General features: G+C 35.8%; 1 protein-coding gene and 4 non-coding genes across 5 annotated transcripts; 4 read left to right on the forward strand and 1 right to left on the reverse strand.

Annotated features, from left to right (window-relative positions):
• Nucleotides 1-8065: 8065 nt before the first annotated feature.
• On the forward strand, nt 8066-8137 carry LOC142182418 (small nucleolar RNA Z267). Its single transcript, XR_012711253.1, has one exon. It is a non-coding gene; the product is annotated as a small nucleolar RNA Z267 (small nucleolar RNA).
• Nucleotides 8138-8282: 145 nt separating this feature from the next.
• On the forward strand, nt 8283-8378 carry LOC142182419 (small nucleolar RNA R44/J54/Z268 family). The gene has a single exon (XR_012711254.1). It is a non-coding gene; the product is annotated as a small nucleolar RNA R44/J54/Z268 family (small nucleolar RNA).
• Nucleotides 8379-8451: 73 nt separating this feature from the next.
• LOC142182420 (small nucleolar RNA R44/J54/Z268 family) lies at nt 8452-8535 on the forward strand. The gene has a single exon (XR_012711255.1). It is a non-coding gene; the product is annotated as a small nucleolar RNA R44/J54/Z268 family (small nucleolar RNA).
• A 252-nt stretch (nt 8536-8787) lies between these two features.
• Nucleotides 8788-8867, forward strand: LOC142182442 (small nucleolar RNA snoR122). The gene has a single exon (XR_012711269.1). It is a non-coding gene; the product is annotated as a small nucleolar RNA snoR122 (small nucleolar RNA).
• Nucleotides 8868-13523: 4656 nt separating this feature from the next.
• On the reverse strand, nt 13524-15206 carry LOC107777349 (thioredoxin-like 1-2, chloroplastic). The gene is made up of 4 exons (XM_016597356.2): nt 14751-15206; nt 14471-14653; nt 14202-14366; nt 13524-13973 (listed from the first exon to the last, which is right to left on the reverse strand). The coding sequence occupies exons 1-4, from the start codon at nt 14964-14966 to the stop codon at nt 13728-13730; spliced, it is 810 nt and encodes a 269-aa protein (XP_016452842.1). The 5' UTR covers nt 14967-15206; the 3' UTR covers nt 13524-13727.
• Between the last annotated feature and the right edge of the window lie 6004 nt (nt 15207-21210).

A 21210-nucleotide genomic window follows, 5' to 3' on the forward strand; every position in this document is an offset into this window, starting at 1 on the left:
ATGTAGAGCCTTTTAGCGTAGTAAAATATAGAGCCTTTTAGCGTAGTAAAATATAGAGTCTTTTAGCGTAGTAAAATATATAGCCTTTTAGCGTAGTAAAATGTAGAGCCTTTTAGCATAGTAAAATGTAAAGCCTTTTAGCGTAATAAAATGTAGAGCCTTTTAACGTAGCCGTAGAGTCTCTGTAGTTTAAGTATGTAGTAACTGCAAACTCTATCCAATTACACTTTACTAAATTAATTATTTAATTTATAAAAATAAACTTACAAAAGTAAAAAATTAATATATGTTGTCAAATTAACTCAAATATCAAGCCTGGAACCCATACATGATTATTCAATCCAATATTAAAAATAATTAATTGTTTAATTTATTAAGCTAACAAAATTCTAAAAATATTGAAATTGACACGAATAATAATTAAGGATAGTTTTGTGCTACCGGGCCTCAAATATCGAGCCGGAAACCCATACATAATTATTAAGTCCAATTCAAGGAATTTTAATTTAATTTATTAAACTAACAAAATTTTAAAAATGTTGAAATTGACACGCATAATAATTAAGGATAACTTGGTGCTACCGGGCCTCAAATATCGAGCCGGGAACTCATACATAATTATTAAGTCCAAGTCAAAGAATTTTAATTTAATTTATTAAACTAACAAAATTCTAACAATATTGAAATTGACACACATAATAATTAAGGATAGTCTTGGTGCTACCGGGCCTCAAATATCGAGCCTGGAACTCATACATAATTATTCGGTCCAATATTAAAAATAATTAATAATTTAATTTATTAAGCTAACAAAATTCTAAAAATGTTAAAATTGACACACATAATAATTAAGGATAGGTTGTGTCGGAAGGTCAAGGAAGTTGGTGACCTGATGACAGGGGAGCCGGCGACCGAAGCCCCGGTGAACGGCGGCTGGATTATTCGTAACTGCATATTTACAATATAGGTGTGGTGATCAGTTGGACCTTTGAGGTGCTACCGGGCCTCAAATATCGAGCATGAACCCATACATAATTATTAAGTCCAATTCAAGAAATTTTAATTTAATTTATTAAACTAACAAAATTCTAAAATGTTGAAATTGACACGCATAATAATTAAGGATAACTTGGTGCTACCGGGCCTCAAAAATCGAGACCGGAACCCATAGATAATTACTCAGTCAAATATTAAAAAATAATTATTTAATTTATTAAACTAACACACACAATTAATTTTTTTAAAATTATAGTAGACGACATGGACTTTCCGCCTGCGCATCCTGAACCTGCCGAGGATCAGCTATTAGTGTTGCAGAGCGACCATAGGTCCTACTTTGTATGGGAGGGACAACTATCGGATGAGCCTCTCCGCGCCAGGAGATCTGACGATTTGTGGGAGTTCATGGCGCAACATCCTTTCCATGCCCGCATAGTCGCGCGCCTACAGGCTACGGGCTTCTATACGATTTTTCGGATTGGGTGGATGCAGCTTGATTGGTCTCTCATCACGGCCTTGGTAGAGCGGTGGAGACCGGAGACACATACTTTTCACTTGCCCACTAGAGAGGCCACCATCACGCTGGAGGATGTTCAGGTTTTGTACGGGCTGCGCATAGATGGACGGGCCGTTGCACTACCCCAGTACATTAGATCCATGTCGCGTGGATAGTATTTGGATATGATGGGACAGTTTACTGGTTATAGACCTCAGGGTGACGCTGTACAGAGAGGGGCAGTCGCGTTGCTTTGTCAGGCATCAGAGATCATATGGCGTTTTTGCACCCAGACATTACCGGTGAGACGGAGGATCTCCATATTGAGAGGTACACGCGGTTGGCGCAGCTCCTGCTTTTCGGGTGTGTCTTGCTCCCGAACACTTCGGGGAGTCTAGTGAGTGTGCGTTTTTTCCATCATCTTCAGCAGCTGGATGATTTACCCTTATACATTTGGGGTGCTGCTATTCTCGCATACCTGTATAGGAGCATGTGCCGGGCGAGCATGCTTTACGCGGTGGACATATGTGGATTTCTACCCCTGCTATAGGTGACAACATTTTCGAATACTTTGTTCATTACTCTGAATTCTATATGGTCGAAATGACTCATAAATTTTACATCAACCTTTTATCTTAGGTTTGGGCCTGGCAGCGGATCATGCCGTTGCAGCCACCTCTACCACCACTTGCGCCCGGTGAGGCTTATCCGTTTCTCCCTCTAGCTTCTAGGTGGGTTCTCCGGCGTGGGAACTACCGAGGGACTGATGTTCATCATAATCTCCCCCTTGTAAGGGATGTGTTAGATATGTTGGTGGCCGGACAGGTAAATATGTACCTAAACTTACTTGTTATAAATTCATTTGTGTTTCACATACTCACTTTTATGTTATTATTTGATAGTTCATCTGGACGCTATACAACGATGAGTTGCTAGCTCAGCTGCCCGATTATTGCTCAGTCGACTGACTGCTTTGGAGCACTTCCGTCCCGATGATCTTCTTTGATATGGTTGAGTATCATGCCACAGAGCGTGTGATTCGCCAGTTTCACCATCCGCAGCCTATACCGGGGAAGCCTGCATGGGTCCCAACACACTATCAGCGGGATGACCGTGTCAGGGTGGACGATATATTTATGGGATGGCTAGAGCAACAAGTCCATATTTGGGAGCAGCGAGAGTACCGTATTCCGCCACCACCTTCATTTACCCAGGAGGCTACTATCATCTGTATACGTCATGGTACCGCCATCACACCCGACTGATGATCAGGAACCCCATTCATGTACTTGGCGAGCGCTACAGACCATACGCCGGGAGGCACGACTCATTGGTATGTTTTTGTGACTTATTAATATCTTATATTTGTTATATAGCGTTATTTTTTTAATATCATAAGTGTTTCACAGGCTATTGGGCATCACCTGGTCTACCAGTTGGGACAGGAGATGCAGCAGCATGCCGACAGTGCTGCACTCGTTGAGTATGGCTGGCGGGTAGCAGATCTAGCTCGTCGAACCCTATTTCAAGCGAGAGATGGCGCGAGGTTGGATCAGGAGGCTCAGTATATGGTGCCATAGGACTACCATCGGGGTAGAGCTATCCCACGAGGCAGGGGTAGGGCACGAGGGAGGGGTGCCCCACGAGGCAGGGGTGCCCCACGGGGTCGCAGGGGACGGCGAGGAGGTGGTCCCCAGCAAGAGGGCGTTGAGGAACCCGTCAACCAACCTGTTGAGGGACATGATGAGGATTTTGGAGATGAGGATCTTGGAGATAATCGGTCGGGTTATATACCTCAGGTAGATGAGCCTTCCAGCAGCATTCTGTCGTATAGCCTTCAGCTATCTCTGCCAGCATCGCAGGTCACCCCGTCAGGAGCATTGTCGATCATGGGTACATTCGACGGGGATGTAGACCAATACTTTGCATGTCCATCTACTGCAGCTGAGGATCGGCCGACCCGATACATGGATGGCGGGCACAGGTTGAGTTATGCCTCATCCCCGGCGATGATGCGGATCTACCACAGGCGCAGGTATGTTTGTATTACTTTAAAATTTCAATTTGTTTTCTTTTCCTTAATGAGCTGCCATTAATTAATTTTTAACTTTCTTATGAAGGCTTTGTCCCAGCCCATCTTTGAGGCTACTACATGCTTTGATGAGGACACCACGGATGCATATACTCAGGAGGCCGACGAGACCACGGTGAGAAAATATTTTTTGACTTAACACGTACAATACAAATATACTTTGTCATATGCTAAGATTAGTACTTGTTTTGTAGGTTGCTGAAGGCCTGACAGCCTATTCTTCCGATCATGCCAGGTGCGGTGTCGATGTTGCTGCACATCCTCACATAAAGAGGCGGCTTGATGATGATGATCCAGACAGTATACCCGGGCGACAGGGGATGTGACTCAGACCAGCAACAGCACTGAAGCACACAGGTTGCGGGACTCATTGATTTAGTTATGTTTTTACTTTGTGTAAATAGTGCATTATGTAAATAATGGTAACAATTATCTTTTAATAACAATTTTATTTTAATTGCGTTTGAACAACAATTTTACTTTAACAGTACAACACGAGCATAAACCTTGCAAACCTAACACAAAAACAAACAATAGAACTAATGAAAACACTGGACAAAGGAAACATAAAGATACACTACAACGCTCAACACGTACATGTCATTGTTTAGTCACTACCGCCTAGTATTCTCTGCTTCATCCACTCGAGCTTGTTTACCAGATTTTTTTTTCTCTTTTTCCGCCTCCTTGAGTTTCGCCTTCAAGTCTGCAATTTCAGGCTTGGATTGGCGCTCTCTGTCCCACTGCCTCGTACACACATCATGAAGATGATACAATTTCTCTTTGTAATATTCCTGCTCATATGGTTCATCAATCCATACCTTAAAATTGCATGTAGGTATGCCGGGTTGCCTATACAACATGTTCATACACGCCCAGTAGTGGCGTCCAGCTTCTTCCCAACAATCGTACATCATGCTTTTGATTCCACAGTCGCACTTTGGGCAATAAAGGGGTTGTCGAGACATTTCTTAAAGAGAAACTTTGGTTTTATGGAAATATTTGCTATAGGTTGTTGTTAAGCGCAGAAAATAACTAGAATGCGCTTGTTATTTATAGGCAAAATTTCACATATAACGTAGTATTATACCACGCTTTACATACACGTAAAACGTAGTATTATACCACGCTTTGCATATTAAATTTCTCTGAAACGACATTGTTTTATCACATGGTTTTCAGCTTTTTCAGAACGACATGATAACTCAAAAAAGCGTAGTATTATACTGCGCTTTACATATTATTAAGATGCACGAAAACAACTTTTTCACATGCGTTTCTAGCAATATGTTGAATATTTGAACAATTCTATGAAGAAAATAATACATTATGTAGATAATGGCAACAATTCTAGTTTAACGACACAGGTTATTGTGACAGAATTTGAACAACAATTCTATTTAAACATGACAACACAAACACCAACACGACAAATCTAACGATACACATAACGAAAACAAATAGTAGAACTAATGAAAAGATACACTAGAATGTTCAATACATACAAGCCACTGTTTAGTCACGACCGCGTACTACTATTTGTTCCAAGCACTGGAGTTGGTCTTCCAACTTTTTTTTCTCTTCTTCTACCTCATTGAGTTTCGCCTTCAACTCATCAATTTCTTGGTTGGTTCGGCGCTCGCGTATCGCTTGCCTCGTACAGGTAATATGAAGATCATAAATTCTTTCTTTGTAGTACTCCTGGTTACATGGTTCATCCATCCATACCTCAAATTCACATGTAGGCTTGTCGGGTTGGTCGTCCTCCTTGTTCATACATGCCCAGTGGCGGCGTCCACCATCTGGCCACCATTTGTACAAACTGTATTTTTCTCCGTAATAGCACCTTGTGACATAAACGGGTTGTTCAGACATTTCTTAAAGAGAAACTTTGGTTATTGTGAAGTGCAGAACATAAGTAGCATGCGCCCGTTATTTATAGTCAATATTTCACACAAAACGTAGTATTATACTGTATTTTAGTTATTAAAGTTAAACGACATGACAACTCAACAAAACGTAGTATTGTACCACGCTTTACATATTAAAGCTATTCTGCAACAAAACAGGTTTTTCACATGGTTTTCAGTTTTTTCTGAACGACATGACAACTCAACAAAATGTAGTATTATACCACGCTTTATATATTAAAGTTATTCTGCAATTAAACAACTTTTTCCTCAGTCATTCCAACTTTTTGAGAACGACAATACAATAGATAAAACGTATTATTGTACCACGCTTTACATATTAGATTTATTTTTTAATACGTAATTTTTTTTATTCCACATTCTTGGTCTTCTTTACTAACACAAATAAGTTTAATATTTGAACAACCATATCAAAACGTCACGTTAAAAAATAAGATGTAACAAGATTGTGGAACATAATTTTATTAGATATATATTACAACATACACAAGTACAGACACATATTAAAAAACCAAAACCAAAACAAAAGACTAGGGGTATCCTTGATAGTTGGGTATATTCTACGAACTTGCACCAGGAGCTGGATTACCACCTCCACGCACACCACTTGAAGGACATTTACGACGGTCGTGTCCAGGTTGCGAGTATATGCCACATTTACGCGCATAAACGGTGTCACCAGCATCTATTTGGTTCTGTATACGCGTTCTCTTTTTCACTTGCAGCTTGCACAAATAGTCCTTGTTACGTACCATCTTAAAAGGTTCCGGCCGCCAATATTGCTCAGCACCTAATGGATGCAACTGCCCGCTATACGTGTCTACGTATTCAGCAATACTGTATTGCCTATCAATATAGTTGGTTGCCCCATACCCAACTTGTTGAAAGCACTTCAATGCATGTGCGCACAACATGTGGTAGATGGTCCATTTCCCACAAGAACAAAATCTTCTGGCTTCATTTATTGTCTGTAAATTATTCCCACGGTATCCGCGGATAGCGGTCTTAACTTCAAAAACACCCCGATCATCATCGTACTGTAGAAACGAATGCCACTGTGCTCGCCTCCTGTACCTTTCAAATCTTCTTATGGGTATTGGTATAAATTGAACACCCTTGTCCATCAATGCTGATGCAGCTCCATGCCTTTCAACTAACCTCTCCGCACTCTGTTTGAATGTCATGCGGACCATGACAGTGACAGGCAATCTACGGGCAGACTTCAACAAGCCGTTGAATGACTCCGACACGTTTGTAGTGAGGGCTCCCCACCGTCTGCCGCTATCAGCATGCAATGTCCACATGTGAAGCTCATGTCCCATCAACCAAGTATAGGCTCGTGGATCTATCTGCCGAATCGCTTCCATGCGCCAGGTTAATTTGCACTGCTGGTGCTCAGTTGCAGCCATCCACATTAAGTCATGCAAGGCCTTGTCAGGATATTTCTTATGGAAATTGGCCTTCAGGTGCCTCATATAGTAACAGTGGTATGCATATGGTTCCTGCCATTCAGGAAAGTGTCGTACAGAACCTAAAATACCACCATGTCGATCAGATATTAGACAAATACCTGAACGTTGTTTGACAACGTACTGCTTCAAGTGGTTAAAGAAAAGTGTCCACGTCGCTCGCTGGCCATCCGTTTTTGACACAAATCATATCCGACCCGAGTCGCTCACTGGCCACTCCAAGTTCTACCCATCTTGTTTAACTATTCATAAGTTTTACTAGATTGAAAAAGTTTACGTGTAAGGGAATGGAGTGACTTTTGCAGCTAGTACAAAAATGCTTGAAATCCCACACTACTGAATAAGTTAGGGGGTGCAAAAGAACTAGTTTAGAGAACGTTGAGGAAACAAAACTAGGTTAGCGAAGATTATAGGGGTAAAAAAGATGGAAGGAAGACATAAGAGGAACTAAATAGAAAAAGTACAATTAGAGGGGTATCATAGCAAATGCATTCCCCCCCTTTCTTAAACCCTAGTTTCGAACCCTCCATAGATCAGAGTATGCCACACAGTACACATGTATATATAAACACCCCCATTTAGCTTCAATATCCAGGACTAGAAACCCTAGCAGTAACACATCTTCTTTTACGCCTAGCCGACTTCCCTATGAATTCTGCAGAGCTCTGACACTTAATATCTCATTCCTTGTATGTTTTATTTGCTCATTTGGTCGTTTTTGTTTGTGTTATTTGTGTGATTTTTTTTTGTGGTGTATGAGTATGATGCCCTTTTGCCTCTGATGGTAGTCTTAATTCTCTACAATTACCTTGAGTTATTATTTTGACCGAGGCATTAAGTCATTCTACTCATGAATTACTTTTTATTTGTCCCATTTTTTTTTTGAGATCTTAGTTTACAGGATATTAATTCTCCTACTTATTAGATTGGCGCAAGTGATGATATTTAATACACCATACTCCCTTGTGGAGAAGGATGAAGTTTTGTTTACATTTGAAATCAGAATCTCTGATGCGTTTTCTTTTTCTTTTTTCCTTTTGTGATTTCCCTATGATTTCATTTATTTACATTCATGTTGCCTCTGGCTATGATGGCATTAAATATACTTTGAGTATTTCACTATGAAACTAACTTAACTCTGAGGCTGGAGGTTATATTCCTTTCCCCCCTCCATTCTGCTTTGTCCATTTCTTTTTTAGGTTTCCCCTTTGTATGAAAATGTGATTTATGTTTTCTAGTCATTTTGTTATTGTTTGTAACAAATTAGCTTAGTGTTTCAATGTTACTGTTGTTGATTTGCAAGTGATGATAAAACAGACAGGGACATCAGAACCTCCATTATATGGGGAAAATGTGATGACTTAGTCTAATGGGAATCTCTCTGATGCAAATTCAAGCCAACTTAAAATACCTTTTTCCCATTATTTTTTCTGCTTCTATTTCATTTAGTCTTTTCTTTTGGTGTATGCAAATGATGATAAAACAGACAGGGACATCAGAACCTACAAGGGTATGATGATTTGTCGATGGGAATCTCTCTGATGCACTATACCATTTTGTTTTCAAATGTGATTTTTGCAGCTTAACCTTTTTTTATCAAATAATATAATCCTGGAATTGATGTTCCTAAAACTCCAATTTTTATGATTTTTGCCTGTGATGATTACTAAATGACTTGTGATTTGTGATCATGTCAATGAATCATCGCATCTGAGGCCAAGTAAATGTTTTATTTTGGGTTTTGATGTTGAAATTTTTATTGTGCTCTTTCCCTTTCTATTTTGACCTTTTTCCCTAGTTTGCCAGTGATGCATTCATATTTGCATGTATTATCAGAAACAAGGATGATGATCTGCAAAATTGTCACTACCTCTGAGGCAAACTATCTATCTCCCATCGATATTTTTTTTTTGTTGCTTAAAATGACGAGGGAAGTTTTTGACTTGTGGGGTGTGTTTTGTTTGCTGAGTTTGTCCTCCAAAAACTTCTTTACAAAATGATATCCTTATTATCGGATATTCTCTGAAATATTTTTTTTATCTGTGGGATTATGCTGGGGAGAAATTCAAAAATAGTCAGATTTACAATTGGTCGTTTAAAAATAACCCAGTTTCAAAAGTAATAGAAATATAGCCACTTTTTATGTAAATATAAATTTGAGCGAAAACACTCTTCAAAATCTGAAAAATATGTCAGTATATTATACTGGAGTTCCAGTTTAACTTGAACTCCAGCATATTATACTGGAGTTCCTTGATATGTATGATGGAATTATGCTGTACACTAGAACTGTATAATTGTCTAGTATAATATACTGGAGTTTGGAGCACCGGTGCAAACTGGAGTCAGCAAAGTATACCGGTCCAACATAATATACTGGAGTTTATACATAGGTGCTCCGAACTCCATTATATTATACTGGACCGGTCTCTGTTGCAGTAAAATAGTGGCTATTTTTCATTGACTTTATAAACGTTGGCTATCTTTGAATGACCAGTTCGAAAACTGAGCTATTTGTACATTATGTTGTGTATGTTTGGGTCCAAATGACAGCCTGCCTAATGATGCCTACTCTATGAAAGCTTCTTGTTGCATAATTTATCTGAAGTTAATATTGAAGAAGGGTATATTTGCTGTTAAATCTTTCATTGTCGATGATTAGCTTTTGAATACAGGAATGAAATTTTTATGTATATTAGTAGGGTGGATTTATGCTTTGTAATATTTTCACCTCAAATAAATCGTATGTTAAAACAAAGAGTTAATTTGTATGTTAAATTCATTTCGTATATTGACTACTAAAGTGAAGTCAGTTTCAAACGCGAATAAAGGCTAAAGGATTCTATCCAATTATCCATATTTTTCAACCAACTAATATTCAGTTAGTTACACATTTACCCAAATACATAAATGTATAACTTTTACTATAACGATTTATACTTGGTAAATCTTCTTAATATAATAAAAAAAATTTAACAGTTTGTCAGCCATCCTACAAGCGCTTCAAAAAAGTTGATTTAAATTTGAAAAGAGGTTTTTACATTCTTATATACTATATTATACTCCCTATTCAAGTTTTACTATAATTACATTTTATATACTCAATTATTATTTATGTATATTTTAAGGAAATTAATGATAATAATTAATATTATAAAATTACTCTAATATATTCTCTACCCCTCATGTTTCTCTCTCCACGTCTCATCCCCTTCCCCACGTATCTTGCACTCATTCACAATTCTACCATTGAATTCGCAATTCTCCACCCATTCTCAATTCTACCATTGAGAATTCTCTATTTCTCTATCTCTCAATATAAGTTCAGTAATGTAAAACAAAAGAAAAGAGAGTAGCTAAAAATTCATCCAAAACAAAAGGATCTCAAGCCAACTTATCTAAAAATTTACTTAGTTGTTCCAATTTTTTTTTTTTTTTTTTTTTGTATTTTTAATTTTCTGTTCTTATGTTTTTCTGAACCACCTACCCACCCCCTACCAACCTCCTTCCCCCTCTCCCGCGCAAACCCCCTAAAAAAAACTTTTACTATTTTTTTTATTTTCAATTTTTTGTTTTTTGTTTCCTGCACCACCCTACCACCGTAAACACTCTCAAAAATTTTTCTTCAATTTTCTATTTTTTTTGTTTTTCTGCACCAACCCCCACCCCCGGTGCAAACCCTCCCAAATTTTTATTTTTTATTTTGTATTTTTTTTATTTTTTTATTTTTCTGCACCACTCTACACCCCCCTCCCCCCGGCGCAAACCCTCTAAAAAAAGTTATAGTTTAATTTTTTTTTTTTTTGCACCACACACCCACTCTAATCCTCTACTCGCAAAATATTTTTCAACTTACACATTTTAAGGTAATGCAAGATGAACATGGTTCTAAAATATGGGTAAAATTGGGCAAGTTGGGTTATGACTCATTGTTTAGTTAATTTTAGCCCAAGTACTTTTTGGATTGGGTTGGACAATGACTCATTTATTAACCTAACCCATCTTAAGCTGTCCAAACTCAGCCAACCTGTCCATTTACCACCCCTATTTCCAACCCACCATTCAATGGGACTGGAATTTTGAACAATACAAAAATAGTACCGTATATAATATCGACCCAAAATAGCAGTGCGTGTGGGGAAGACAGTAAAATGAGGGGAAATGGTGAAACAAGTAATGAGTAATTGCCATGTCAGTACCACGTACCCATCCCTATCCACATTCAAAATCTAGGAGACGTGATATCCCCACATTAAATAGTAAATGGGGCCATCCTCGTCAGCTCCACGGGGTACCCAGCTAATGGGAACTCTTTTCTGTGGGTAATGTCGTGTGTTCCATTTGTTTCCATAAACAACTGCGCTATTACCAGTACCTTGACACCATGGGAAGCTCCATTTTATTTTCTTGACAATCCATTATTAATACTAGTATTTTATATTTGGCCCATGTTGCCCGCTCTCCTTCTCTATTCTTGAATTAGTCAGAGATCTAAAATTAATGAAAATTTAAATTAAAAAAAATAGAGGTAGAGTTCTCTCCTTTAATTTATCAAAATTAATTGTGTCTTTGGAAAAAAATGGCAGCCCGGTGTATTCCGCGTTCATGCAGTATTCAGGAAAGGACCGCACCTCAAAAAAATATATAATATATACAGTCTACCCTGATGCAAGGATCAACGGTTGATTCTATGACTCGAACCTCTAATCTATAGGTCACACGAAAACAGTTTTACCGTTGCTCTCAAGGCTTTCCTTCTAAATGGATCTTTTATGAATGGAAATCAACTCAACGTTCACATGAAGTTCCACTCCATAAATCCTCAAAAGGAAAAAGCATGTCTAATTTCATTCATAATGTTAAGATTGATGGCAGGGCTGAACTTCCAAGAAGAATAACTGAGGAGAAGATGTACAGAAAAGGTGAAAGAATTGAATTTTTCTAATTGTGCACGCTGTAGGGTTATGTCACGGGTCATTTGTTTCACCTCAAATGTATAGGAACACACAATGACAATTTGCAAAGCAAGCATTATTCTTCACAAAATATATTAAAAAAAGTGACATTAATTAAGGGGAAAAGAAAAGCTAGCAAAAGTTATGGAGAACTACATGTTTGAAAATGAGATGAAGAGCGAAAAAGCTGCCTTTAGTAAAATTGTTTACAAAAGATTGAAAAGGACATTGAGAAAAGGTTATGGAGAACTCGTGTTGGTTTTTAAGTCTTCCAACCAAAATATTGATTCCATGTCCACAAATAGCAACAAGTCCTTAAGGCCATAAAATTAAGTTAAAAACTAAAATTAAACCTAGCTAATGATTTGGAGAAAACTAAATTCTTAGGGTCGTTCGGGACGCGGGATAAGGTGAAATAAGATTGGATAAAGTGTGGTACTAAATTTATACTATGTTTGGTTGATGGTATAAATCTATCTCAGTATAAAATTATATCGTCAATCAAACATAGTATAAACTTAGTCCCGAACATAATCCTGGATATCCCATCTTACCCCATCAAATTTGGTATTATTTTATCCCACCTCCCAGGTGGGATAAATTAGTCTAGGGATTATATATAATCCCAAAACTATAATCCTGGGATAATTTAGTCCGGGTACCAAAGGACTCTTTAGATCAATATGGGTAGTGGTGGATAGATAGAATCCCTTCAAGAGGTTTGAGGTTCGAACTCTGGATATGAAAAAAAAAAGGAATTAATCAAAATACCCGCGAACCCAACTGCTTAAACTAAAAATAGTCAGTGAAGGTATAATATATGAATAATTTGTATATTATGTGTATAATTATGTATAATCAATGTTATAGACTATGTATACGGTTAGAAAAAGTAAACAATTAATATGATGAAAAAAATCCTATTAGAGAGAGCTTCCCCTTAAATGGGCCTTATACGGCGCAACTTCGAATATAGTCGGACTTCAATGCGGGTAACTAAACACCATGTAAGTAAAACCCAACCAAAAAATTAAATTAAATTCTTAGGGTTGGAATCTTGTCGGCGGACGCACATGGTTTTTAGACTTTGTAAAACTTTGAAAGAGCTACAAATTTGTCTTCTTAAAGCTTTCAAACATGGAATCAACGTCGGCAAATTTTGGCTAACAATTACTCTTATTTTGACACTTGGCTGTCAACTAATTTATGTTGAACGCTATCCTGGACTGGCGTTGAGGATATTTGAATTCAAACTTTATACAATAAAATTTCATCAATAGCCTTTTCTATTTCTTTTGAGATACTTTGGTAGTAGGCATTTGATTCTAAATTCTTGTAATAATGTCAAGGTGGATGTCAAGCTACAAGTTTTGAAATTGGTTAAAAGATTTAATAGGAAATTGCTTGAATCACCTGTTAATGAGAGGATGGAATAAATTAACTACGTATCAAATAGCTAAACACATAATACTAATTATTCCTTCGTCGAGGGAAAGTACATTAATTTGATTAAGTTGGAGAAGAGGAGAAAGTAATTTTAACGCTAGCATTCTATAAAGAATAATGGATAAGATAAAATGGTAATCGAAAAGATAAGCATAATGTATTTCATTTGCTTAACAAAATAACTATGTCTGATCCAATGACAGATTGACCAAATATGCAGGGCTTATCCAAAAAAACAACCAGCCCTGCTTATGGAAAACCCCAATTAATAATATTTACATTCTCAAAGCAAATTTGCTCTAAATAAATTTCTTGCAATCTTCTATTCAGATCTCCATTTTAGGCCATCAACAACTCGTTGCTTTCTTTCAGCCCCAGATTTTTATCAAAATTGCTGGATAGATCCACCCCTGATAGCACAAAATTTTCCAATCCATCCTTTATTGAATAATCCAAGGATTGATTTCTTGATAATTGACCAATTGAGGCTAAAGCTAACAGCTCGGATTCATCGAGTCCTTTTGCTGGACCAAGACTACACCTATCAGTCCCATACTTCCCTAATGCATCTTTGAATTTCTTGATCTGCATAATTACAAATTTGCCATAAGAAACTAGGATTCCTATATTTTTTAAAGGTGAGAAACTAAAATTCCAAAAAATCTATGTTGCTCAAACTACTCGAAAATGTTGGCCAGGGCATGTCGGATCCTCAAAAAATAGTATATTTCGGAGGATCCAACATGATTGCGATAATATTTTGGAAAGTTCGCGCAACATAGCAAAAAATAAGAGTAGTTTTGAGTAACTTACTGTTGCATTAGTACAGCTGAAGCTACAAAGTTTGCCTTCTGCACCCCTATAAAATCTAAAGAAGGGTAAAACATGAATTCTAAGAGCATGACACATGGCTTTGAGTTCTTCATAGTTTACTTTGAGAAAAATTGCATCTGGGTTTGAATCAGCCAGTTGACATATCTACAAACATTGAGGGAAAAAAGGTGAGATTTTTATGACAAACAAATGGAGAGAAAATTAAAAGTCATTTTAGGTAAATTGAACAGATATATTTGCTACAATACCTTAGGATGTAAAGTCCTGCAACCACCACAACCAGGGGAATAAAAGTCAATAATGACCAATTTGTCCCCAGCATTTAACAATGAATCAACAAGCTCTTTTGCTGAATGGATTTCTACCATGTTGGGTTTTAGGGTTTTTTCCCACCATCTTTGAGCTTTGCTTATACATATTGATGCTTGTGCCTAATAGTCAAAAAACACAAAAAGATTCAATCTTTGAACCCAAAAAAGGCCAAATCAAAACATAAAAGAGAAAGTTACTAAATAAAGTTTTACGTACATTAATGGAGATGGGTTTTGGAGCTTTAGCATTCCAATGGTTCGAACCAATCTGATTCGATACAGCCAAAGATTTGCCCAGAAATTCTTTGGGTGTTAAAGCTGTAATTTTTAGAGCCCCAACCGAAGAGCGAACAGAAAAGCCTTTGTTTGTGTTGTTGAAAAAGCAATCGCAGGAACCAGTAACAGAAAATCCAGTTTTCAACGAACAAGCCATTTTTTCTCTCCTAAAAATCTGAGGATTAGTCAAGAATTTAGCATCCAACAACAAATTCCCACAAAACCCACCTACCCTTTTGGATCAAGAATCAATTTCTTCTAATAAAACAAGAATGCAATAACAAAGCAGTAAATTTTTTCAATAAGAAAAGAAAGGATATGATGCAAAAAGATGTGTTCTTTTGGACCAGTATATGTTTTGGTGGTTGAGAGGTAAATAAGGGCCAAAATAGATTGTGGCTTTGTGTTTCTCTCTGAAAACTTATAAAAAGAGACGAATAAATTGAAGAAGAAAAGAATGGTGGAGAAAGAATTATTAAAGGTCAAAAAGTGAAAAGGAAAAGAAAAAGGATTAGGTGGGGTCAATGAGTCAGATATAAACTGTGGGCTTTATCCATAAACAAATTTTTCCTTTTCCTTTTCACTTTCTTTTTCCTTAATAATAGATTAACAACTCCTAAATTTCAGATTTTGGATAAAGTAATTGATAATGCAGACTATGTGTCGGATCTGATTTGGGATGAGGAGAGGATTAAGGCTTTGTTTATTGACGTGCTTGCGTGTATTTGCGTTGGCATTTTCTTTTTTGTTTATTTGTCATGTTTTAAAATTTGAATTAATTGGATTTAATGGGCGTTTAGACATAAGAGTTATGAAATTTTGGAAAAATTTAAAAAAGAAAATTTAAGTGTAAATAATATTTGAAAATTAGATTTGTATTTGGAAATAACTATAATTTGAAGTTGTTTTTTAATTTTTACGAGTAAGTTGAAGTGAAAATTTTTAAAAATAATTTTTTGGAGTTTTATAATTTTCAAAAATTCAATTTCAGGTGAAATTTGAATTTTTTATGATCAAATATTATTTCAAAAAAATGAAAAGATTTTTTAAAAATGTGAATAATTTGTTATAGCCAAATGGGCCCTTAGATGGGTGTTTTTTGGTGGAAAAAATCCAAAAGATGGGCATCTGGAGCTTCGGTGGAGTAGCTGATTAATTGCTATATTATCGGTTTAGGATTTTTGGCAGTAAGTCACTGCATTTTCACCGCGTAGCTGACTGTGTCCTTCTACCAGTTCGGCATATTTTGGATAAAGACCCCACCAAATCACTATTTACAAGGACATTATATGCCGACAATATCATATGTGGATGCACATTATTGAAAAAAATATGCCACATCTTTATATACGTTACTCATACGCATTATCACAATAAAAAGGATTAAAATACACATATTGTATACGGAAAATATATTTGGACAAATCAAGAATGACCTAAATATCCAGAATGGGGTATAATGGTAACTTCGCACGGCTTTTGAGGGCATAATGGATATTTGTGCATTTTCGTTTTCCATATATACCCTTTTTTTCAACAATTATCTCACTAATTTAATTGTCTTACCTTCCCAAGATGTATGCTTCATCATTTTCAATAAAGCACATAAACATATATTATACTAATTAAACGAAATACACTAAAATATATATATATATATACATACTATATCAATTAATCGAAATACACTAAAATATACAGATAATATATTAGAGGAAATTCGTATAAAAATTAAACTGCTGGTATTTATGATTAAAGTAGTCACTTTCTAACCCTAAACACTTAATATATTTGGCCAAACCTAAAAAGCTTTTCCAGCCCCCATTTTTCTATCTTTGTTTTCTCCTTCTTCATCTCTTATATTTCTTAAGGTTAGATAAATGAGTGGATCACGGGAAGAGGAATAATGCTTCGAAAGTTTATGTAGTGTTTCGTGGTAAGAGGCCTGGATTGTACAACTCTTGGCATCGATGTACTCCTATGGTTATTGGTGTCAAGGGCAGCATCTTCAAAGCCTTCAAAACGTATGATGAAGCCATAGCAACTTTTAATGAGTTTAGAAATGGATATCAAGCTGATAATATATCGACATCGAAGGTGTATGTGGTATTTCATGGTAAAAAAGCCAGGATTATACAACTCTTGGTGTGAGTGTGCTCTTATAGTTATAGGTTTCAAAGAAAGCATCTTCAAGTCTTACCAATCTTATGATGAAGCAGTAGCAGCATTCAATGAATTCCAAAAAGAAAATGTTTACAGTGAAGAACAATCTTCAAGTTCGTGTGTTGATGAAAGTGATGTTGGAGCAAGTGCTATGTCATTTGTGTTGTTAGCTTGAATGTTTGTAGGGATGAAGATTTCAAAAAATTGTTCAGTTTGATTGTTGATAAGAGTATTTTGTTCAACTTTTGATTATTGTTTAGTTTGGTTATTATCAGTTTGATTGTTTAGTTTGATATGTTACTGGTTGCCGCATTCAATCTCTGTATAATAGAGTATTTAGGATGCCAAAGCCTTTGTCTTTTATACTCCATATTGGAATGAAATAAAATATGTCTCTTGAATTCATAAAAACTGAATGTTTTAATTTGTCTATATTGTTGGAACCTTTGTAAGTGCCAAAGTGTTATCATTTTGAACTTGTTTTAATCCGTACTACATTGATTCATAAGCACTCAACTATCTTCAAGTACTCATCAACTATCTTCATAAGTTCAATATGTGCTATATTTTGCATCTTGAAGTACTAAACTATCTTCATATTTATTGACAATACATTTTTCTATTGTTCAATGTTGGTGTCATAAGTTGTATATGCTATATTAATTTGAAGACAATAGGACTGTTTTGTTAACTTGAATCAAACGATCATTATGCCTCATTGTTTTTTGAAGGGTTTTCTATACCCTTATTTTGTATCATCAAACTTTATTTTTGCTAATACAAGACCCCAGGTAATCTGGAAAAAGTTCATAAAAAATAAAAAAATAAAAAAAATTCAAACATAATATTAATTTCATTCGTTAATATTAGATTGCATGATAACATCACCAATCCATAACGAGAAAAATAAAAACATCACCATAGGGGGTAGATAACTTCATAGACTAATAGAAAAACATCACCATAATAAAAAAGACAACATGAGATAAAACTTCATAATCCATGGACTACTCAATATTCTGGTTCACGAAAAGAGACTTTGAGGTCTTGGAGGCGAATTCGGTATCACTAGTGATAAAAATGATAGAATTGCTCTTAGCTCCATTCTGGACGGATGGTGTGGGCATATCGTCAAGCATAGTATAGAGTGAAGTTAGGGGATGCTCCTACAACATCACACTTTTTAGGTAATCAATGCTTGAATCACGAACCACCCTCTCAATCAATTCATTAATCTCACGCTTCAGCTTGCTATAGTCACGCTAAAAATCTTGGTACAAAATATTATGACTAACCGGTGAGCCATGGAGCGGTTGTTCAATAGCTTTCTTGGTCGGAGTCCTATTCATCATTATGCTTAGATGTAGTAGTATTTTCAGTTTGATTGTTTTATGTAGATCTAGCATATTTCACTCAAAATATATAGGGAAGATTATAATCTCTCAATTATAATAGTTATTCCACTTCCCAGTAGGAATTAAAGTCTCTACAACCCTATGCAACCATTACACTTTTCAATAGCCATATCCGCTCCTCCATGCGGATATTACACATTCTAGCAGCCCCTTCCACTCCTACATGTATCCATTGCACTTCCCAGTAGCCCCTTCCACTCCTTCATGCAACAATTACACTTTTTAGTAGTCTATTTCACTCCTCTATACACTATTACACTCCTCCATTACTACAATTAATTATAGAAGCTTGTATTTAATTTATCCATCCGCTTATACAGATTGTGATTTTTTTTTTAAACTTCTGCCATATAGTGGTAGTGCACTTCATAGGTTTTATCTCATAGTCTTACCTTAGAAGACTTGATTAATCCATATAAAGTTTATTTGATCCATGTTTAGGTTTAGGTTTAGGTTTAGGTTTAGTTTTAGGTTCTCTTTTGATTTAGGTTTGTTTAGGTTTAGGTTTAAGTTTAGGTTTTGATTTTCCGTGTTGATTTTTCCACTTCTCTATGAGCAAATTAATGTCAATTTTTAAATTTTTTAGAAAAAAAGAAAATAATCTTCCTTGTCTTGTTCTTGGTTGTAAAATGATAGAAAAAAATTGGGATACTTCTGCACTAAATATATTGTTTAATGACTTCCTAATTTTAATTGACTATTTATAAACCAGTAGTCTTCTTAAAATAAATAAATATAACAATAATAAATGGAAAAAACACAAACAATATTATAAAGAACAATTATATTAATCCATTACTATGATCCATTTGAAGTCATTACATATAACTAAAGAGAAAAAATTATCAAGCTAAGCATTAGTTAATCCTAGATCTTCAACAGAGAAGATCACAACCCCTGATGTAGCCTCAACTAGTTCAAAGAAAAGGACATTCCCTTTCTTCGGATTATTATCAACAACAGATTGTTTCCACCCATTGACGAGTCTTCTCCCAACACCACTTGTGAGAGTCACAACCCACTCCTTCCCATTACATCGAAGCATTGAAGATAGCCACATATACTCTTTGGAATAACTGCAAGAACATAATGTATAGATAGGGTTCAGGGTTCATGGCTAGTTGGGATAATCAACAGTTATCAAATCATGAAAATTTAAGAAAAATAAAATTACCAGAAAATCATGCTTAATGTACGATTTGGGCACCTTCATCCGAAACCATGGATAGAATTCGTCTTCAATCCATACGTTAGCATTCATGTTTAGAGTATCTATTTTGTTTAGAGAGTTGGAAATGTTGTTCTTGTGTTTAAGAGATATATAAAGAGTAAAAACTTTCAATTTCCCTCCAATTATATTTTTACTTTTCCTCTTGTTTCCCTCCGAAAATTGTATTTAACATTTTAGTCCAAAAATGTCTTCTTGTTTTCCCTCATAAAAAAGAAGCTAGAATACATTAGTCCTAAAATTTAATCATGAATTTTCTTTTATTATAATTAAGATTAACCAATAAAAATATATATAATTATATATTTACTATTATATAAATAAGGTAATACGTATGACCTTAATTAATGAAATTATATAGACGCCTATTATACAAGCAGTTGACATTTCTATGAATCACACCGATATAATTAGCTTAGGTTATATGACTGCAACCATATTAGTGAATGGACTTATATGGTTGATATAGGCCGATATGTATGACCTTAATATAAACGACTATTATATAAGCGGTCGATATTACTATGAATCACAATGATATAATGGACATTACGAAGTTGACCAAAACTATCCACATCTACGGAGTAGTAAAATTCCCTATCTTTTTGCTGCATGTCATTGTCACACCTCCTTTTTCCGCCCCCGCGAAGGGTGAAGGAGTTTTTCCAATTAAAGGACAATCGAAACGGAATTTGTTTATTTATTTCAGAGTCGCCACTTGAGAGATTTAGGGTGTCCCAAGTCACCAATTTAATCCCGAATCGAGGAAAAGAATGACTCCATATTACAGTCTGTGAACCAGAAATGCGGATAAGGAATTCTGTTAACCCGGGAGAAGGTGTTAGGCATTTCCGAATTCTGTGGTTCTAGCACGGTCGCTCAACTGTCATATTCGGCTTGTTTATCTGATTTTATACAATTATGCGCTCTTATGCAAGTTTTAACTCTTTACCGCTTTTATTATTATATTTTTAAAAGAATGTGAACATCGTTTGAAAAATATGTCTTTGGATTGCATCACATGAAATGCACCCGTAATCCGGAACACAGTTTTATTCAATGTTTTGGGATTTGGATTTGGGTCGCATGAAATGCGGACCCGAGTTTAAGAAGGTAAGATTAATTAAATCGCGCCTAAAGCGATTAGCGTATTTATTATTTGGGGACAGCCGTGAAGTTTGCTAAACGGCTCCTCCCGTTGTCTAAGTGATTAAATGTACATTTATTGAGGGCTCCGCAATCTGTGCGTTTTATTTGGCGAGGCTCGTCTCATTTTTATTTAAAAGGATGAACCTATAGTGACTACATTTTTTTCTATTAGGTTTGTCTCTAAAATAAAAGAAAATCCCTCAATTAATTACATGCTGAAAAAGACGTAACTTATTAGTTATTAGTTTACGGCTAATGCAAATGGAAAACTGCAATCGAGTTTGTACAAAGAGAGATTGCTTTCGTTCTATATTCTATTATTTAATAACACTAGAACATGAGATTGACACACAATAATATCAAAACAGATTAACTATTCTTTGATTAATTTAAACTAATATTATTAGATGAAGGAGTTATTATACATGCGACCCCATTATTCATTA

Source organism: Nicotiana tabacum, chromosome 6, assembly GCF_000715075.1.
Source record: "Nicotiana tabacum cultivar K326 chromosome 6, ASM71507v2, whole genome shotgun sequence".
NCBI lineage: Eukaryota > Viridiplantae > Streptophyta > Magnoliopsida > Solanales > Solanaceae > Nicotiana > Nicotiana tabacum.

What these genes read in the sequence shown, in the direction of transcription:
- LOC107777349 (XM_016597356.2), bottom strand. Translation starts at nt 14,966, where the DNA reads ATGGCTTGTTCGTTGAAAACTGGATTTTCTGTTACTGGTTCCTGCGAT. An exon ending in CAAAACCCATCTCCATTAAT is followed by an intron (nt 14,654 to 14,750) that starts GTACGTAAAACT and finishes TTTGACTATTAG; the next exon opens with GCACAAGCATCAATATGTAT. An exon ending in TCAGCTGTACTAATGCAACA is followed by an intron (nt 13,974 to 14,201) that starts GTAAGTTACTCA and finishes GTAATTATGCAG; the next exon opens with ATCAAGAAATTCAAAGATGC.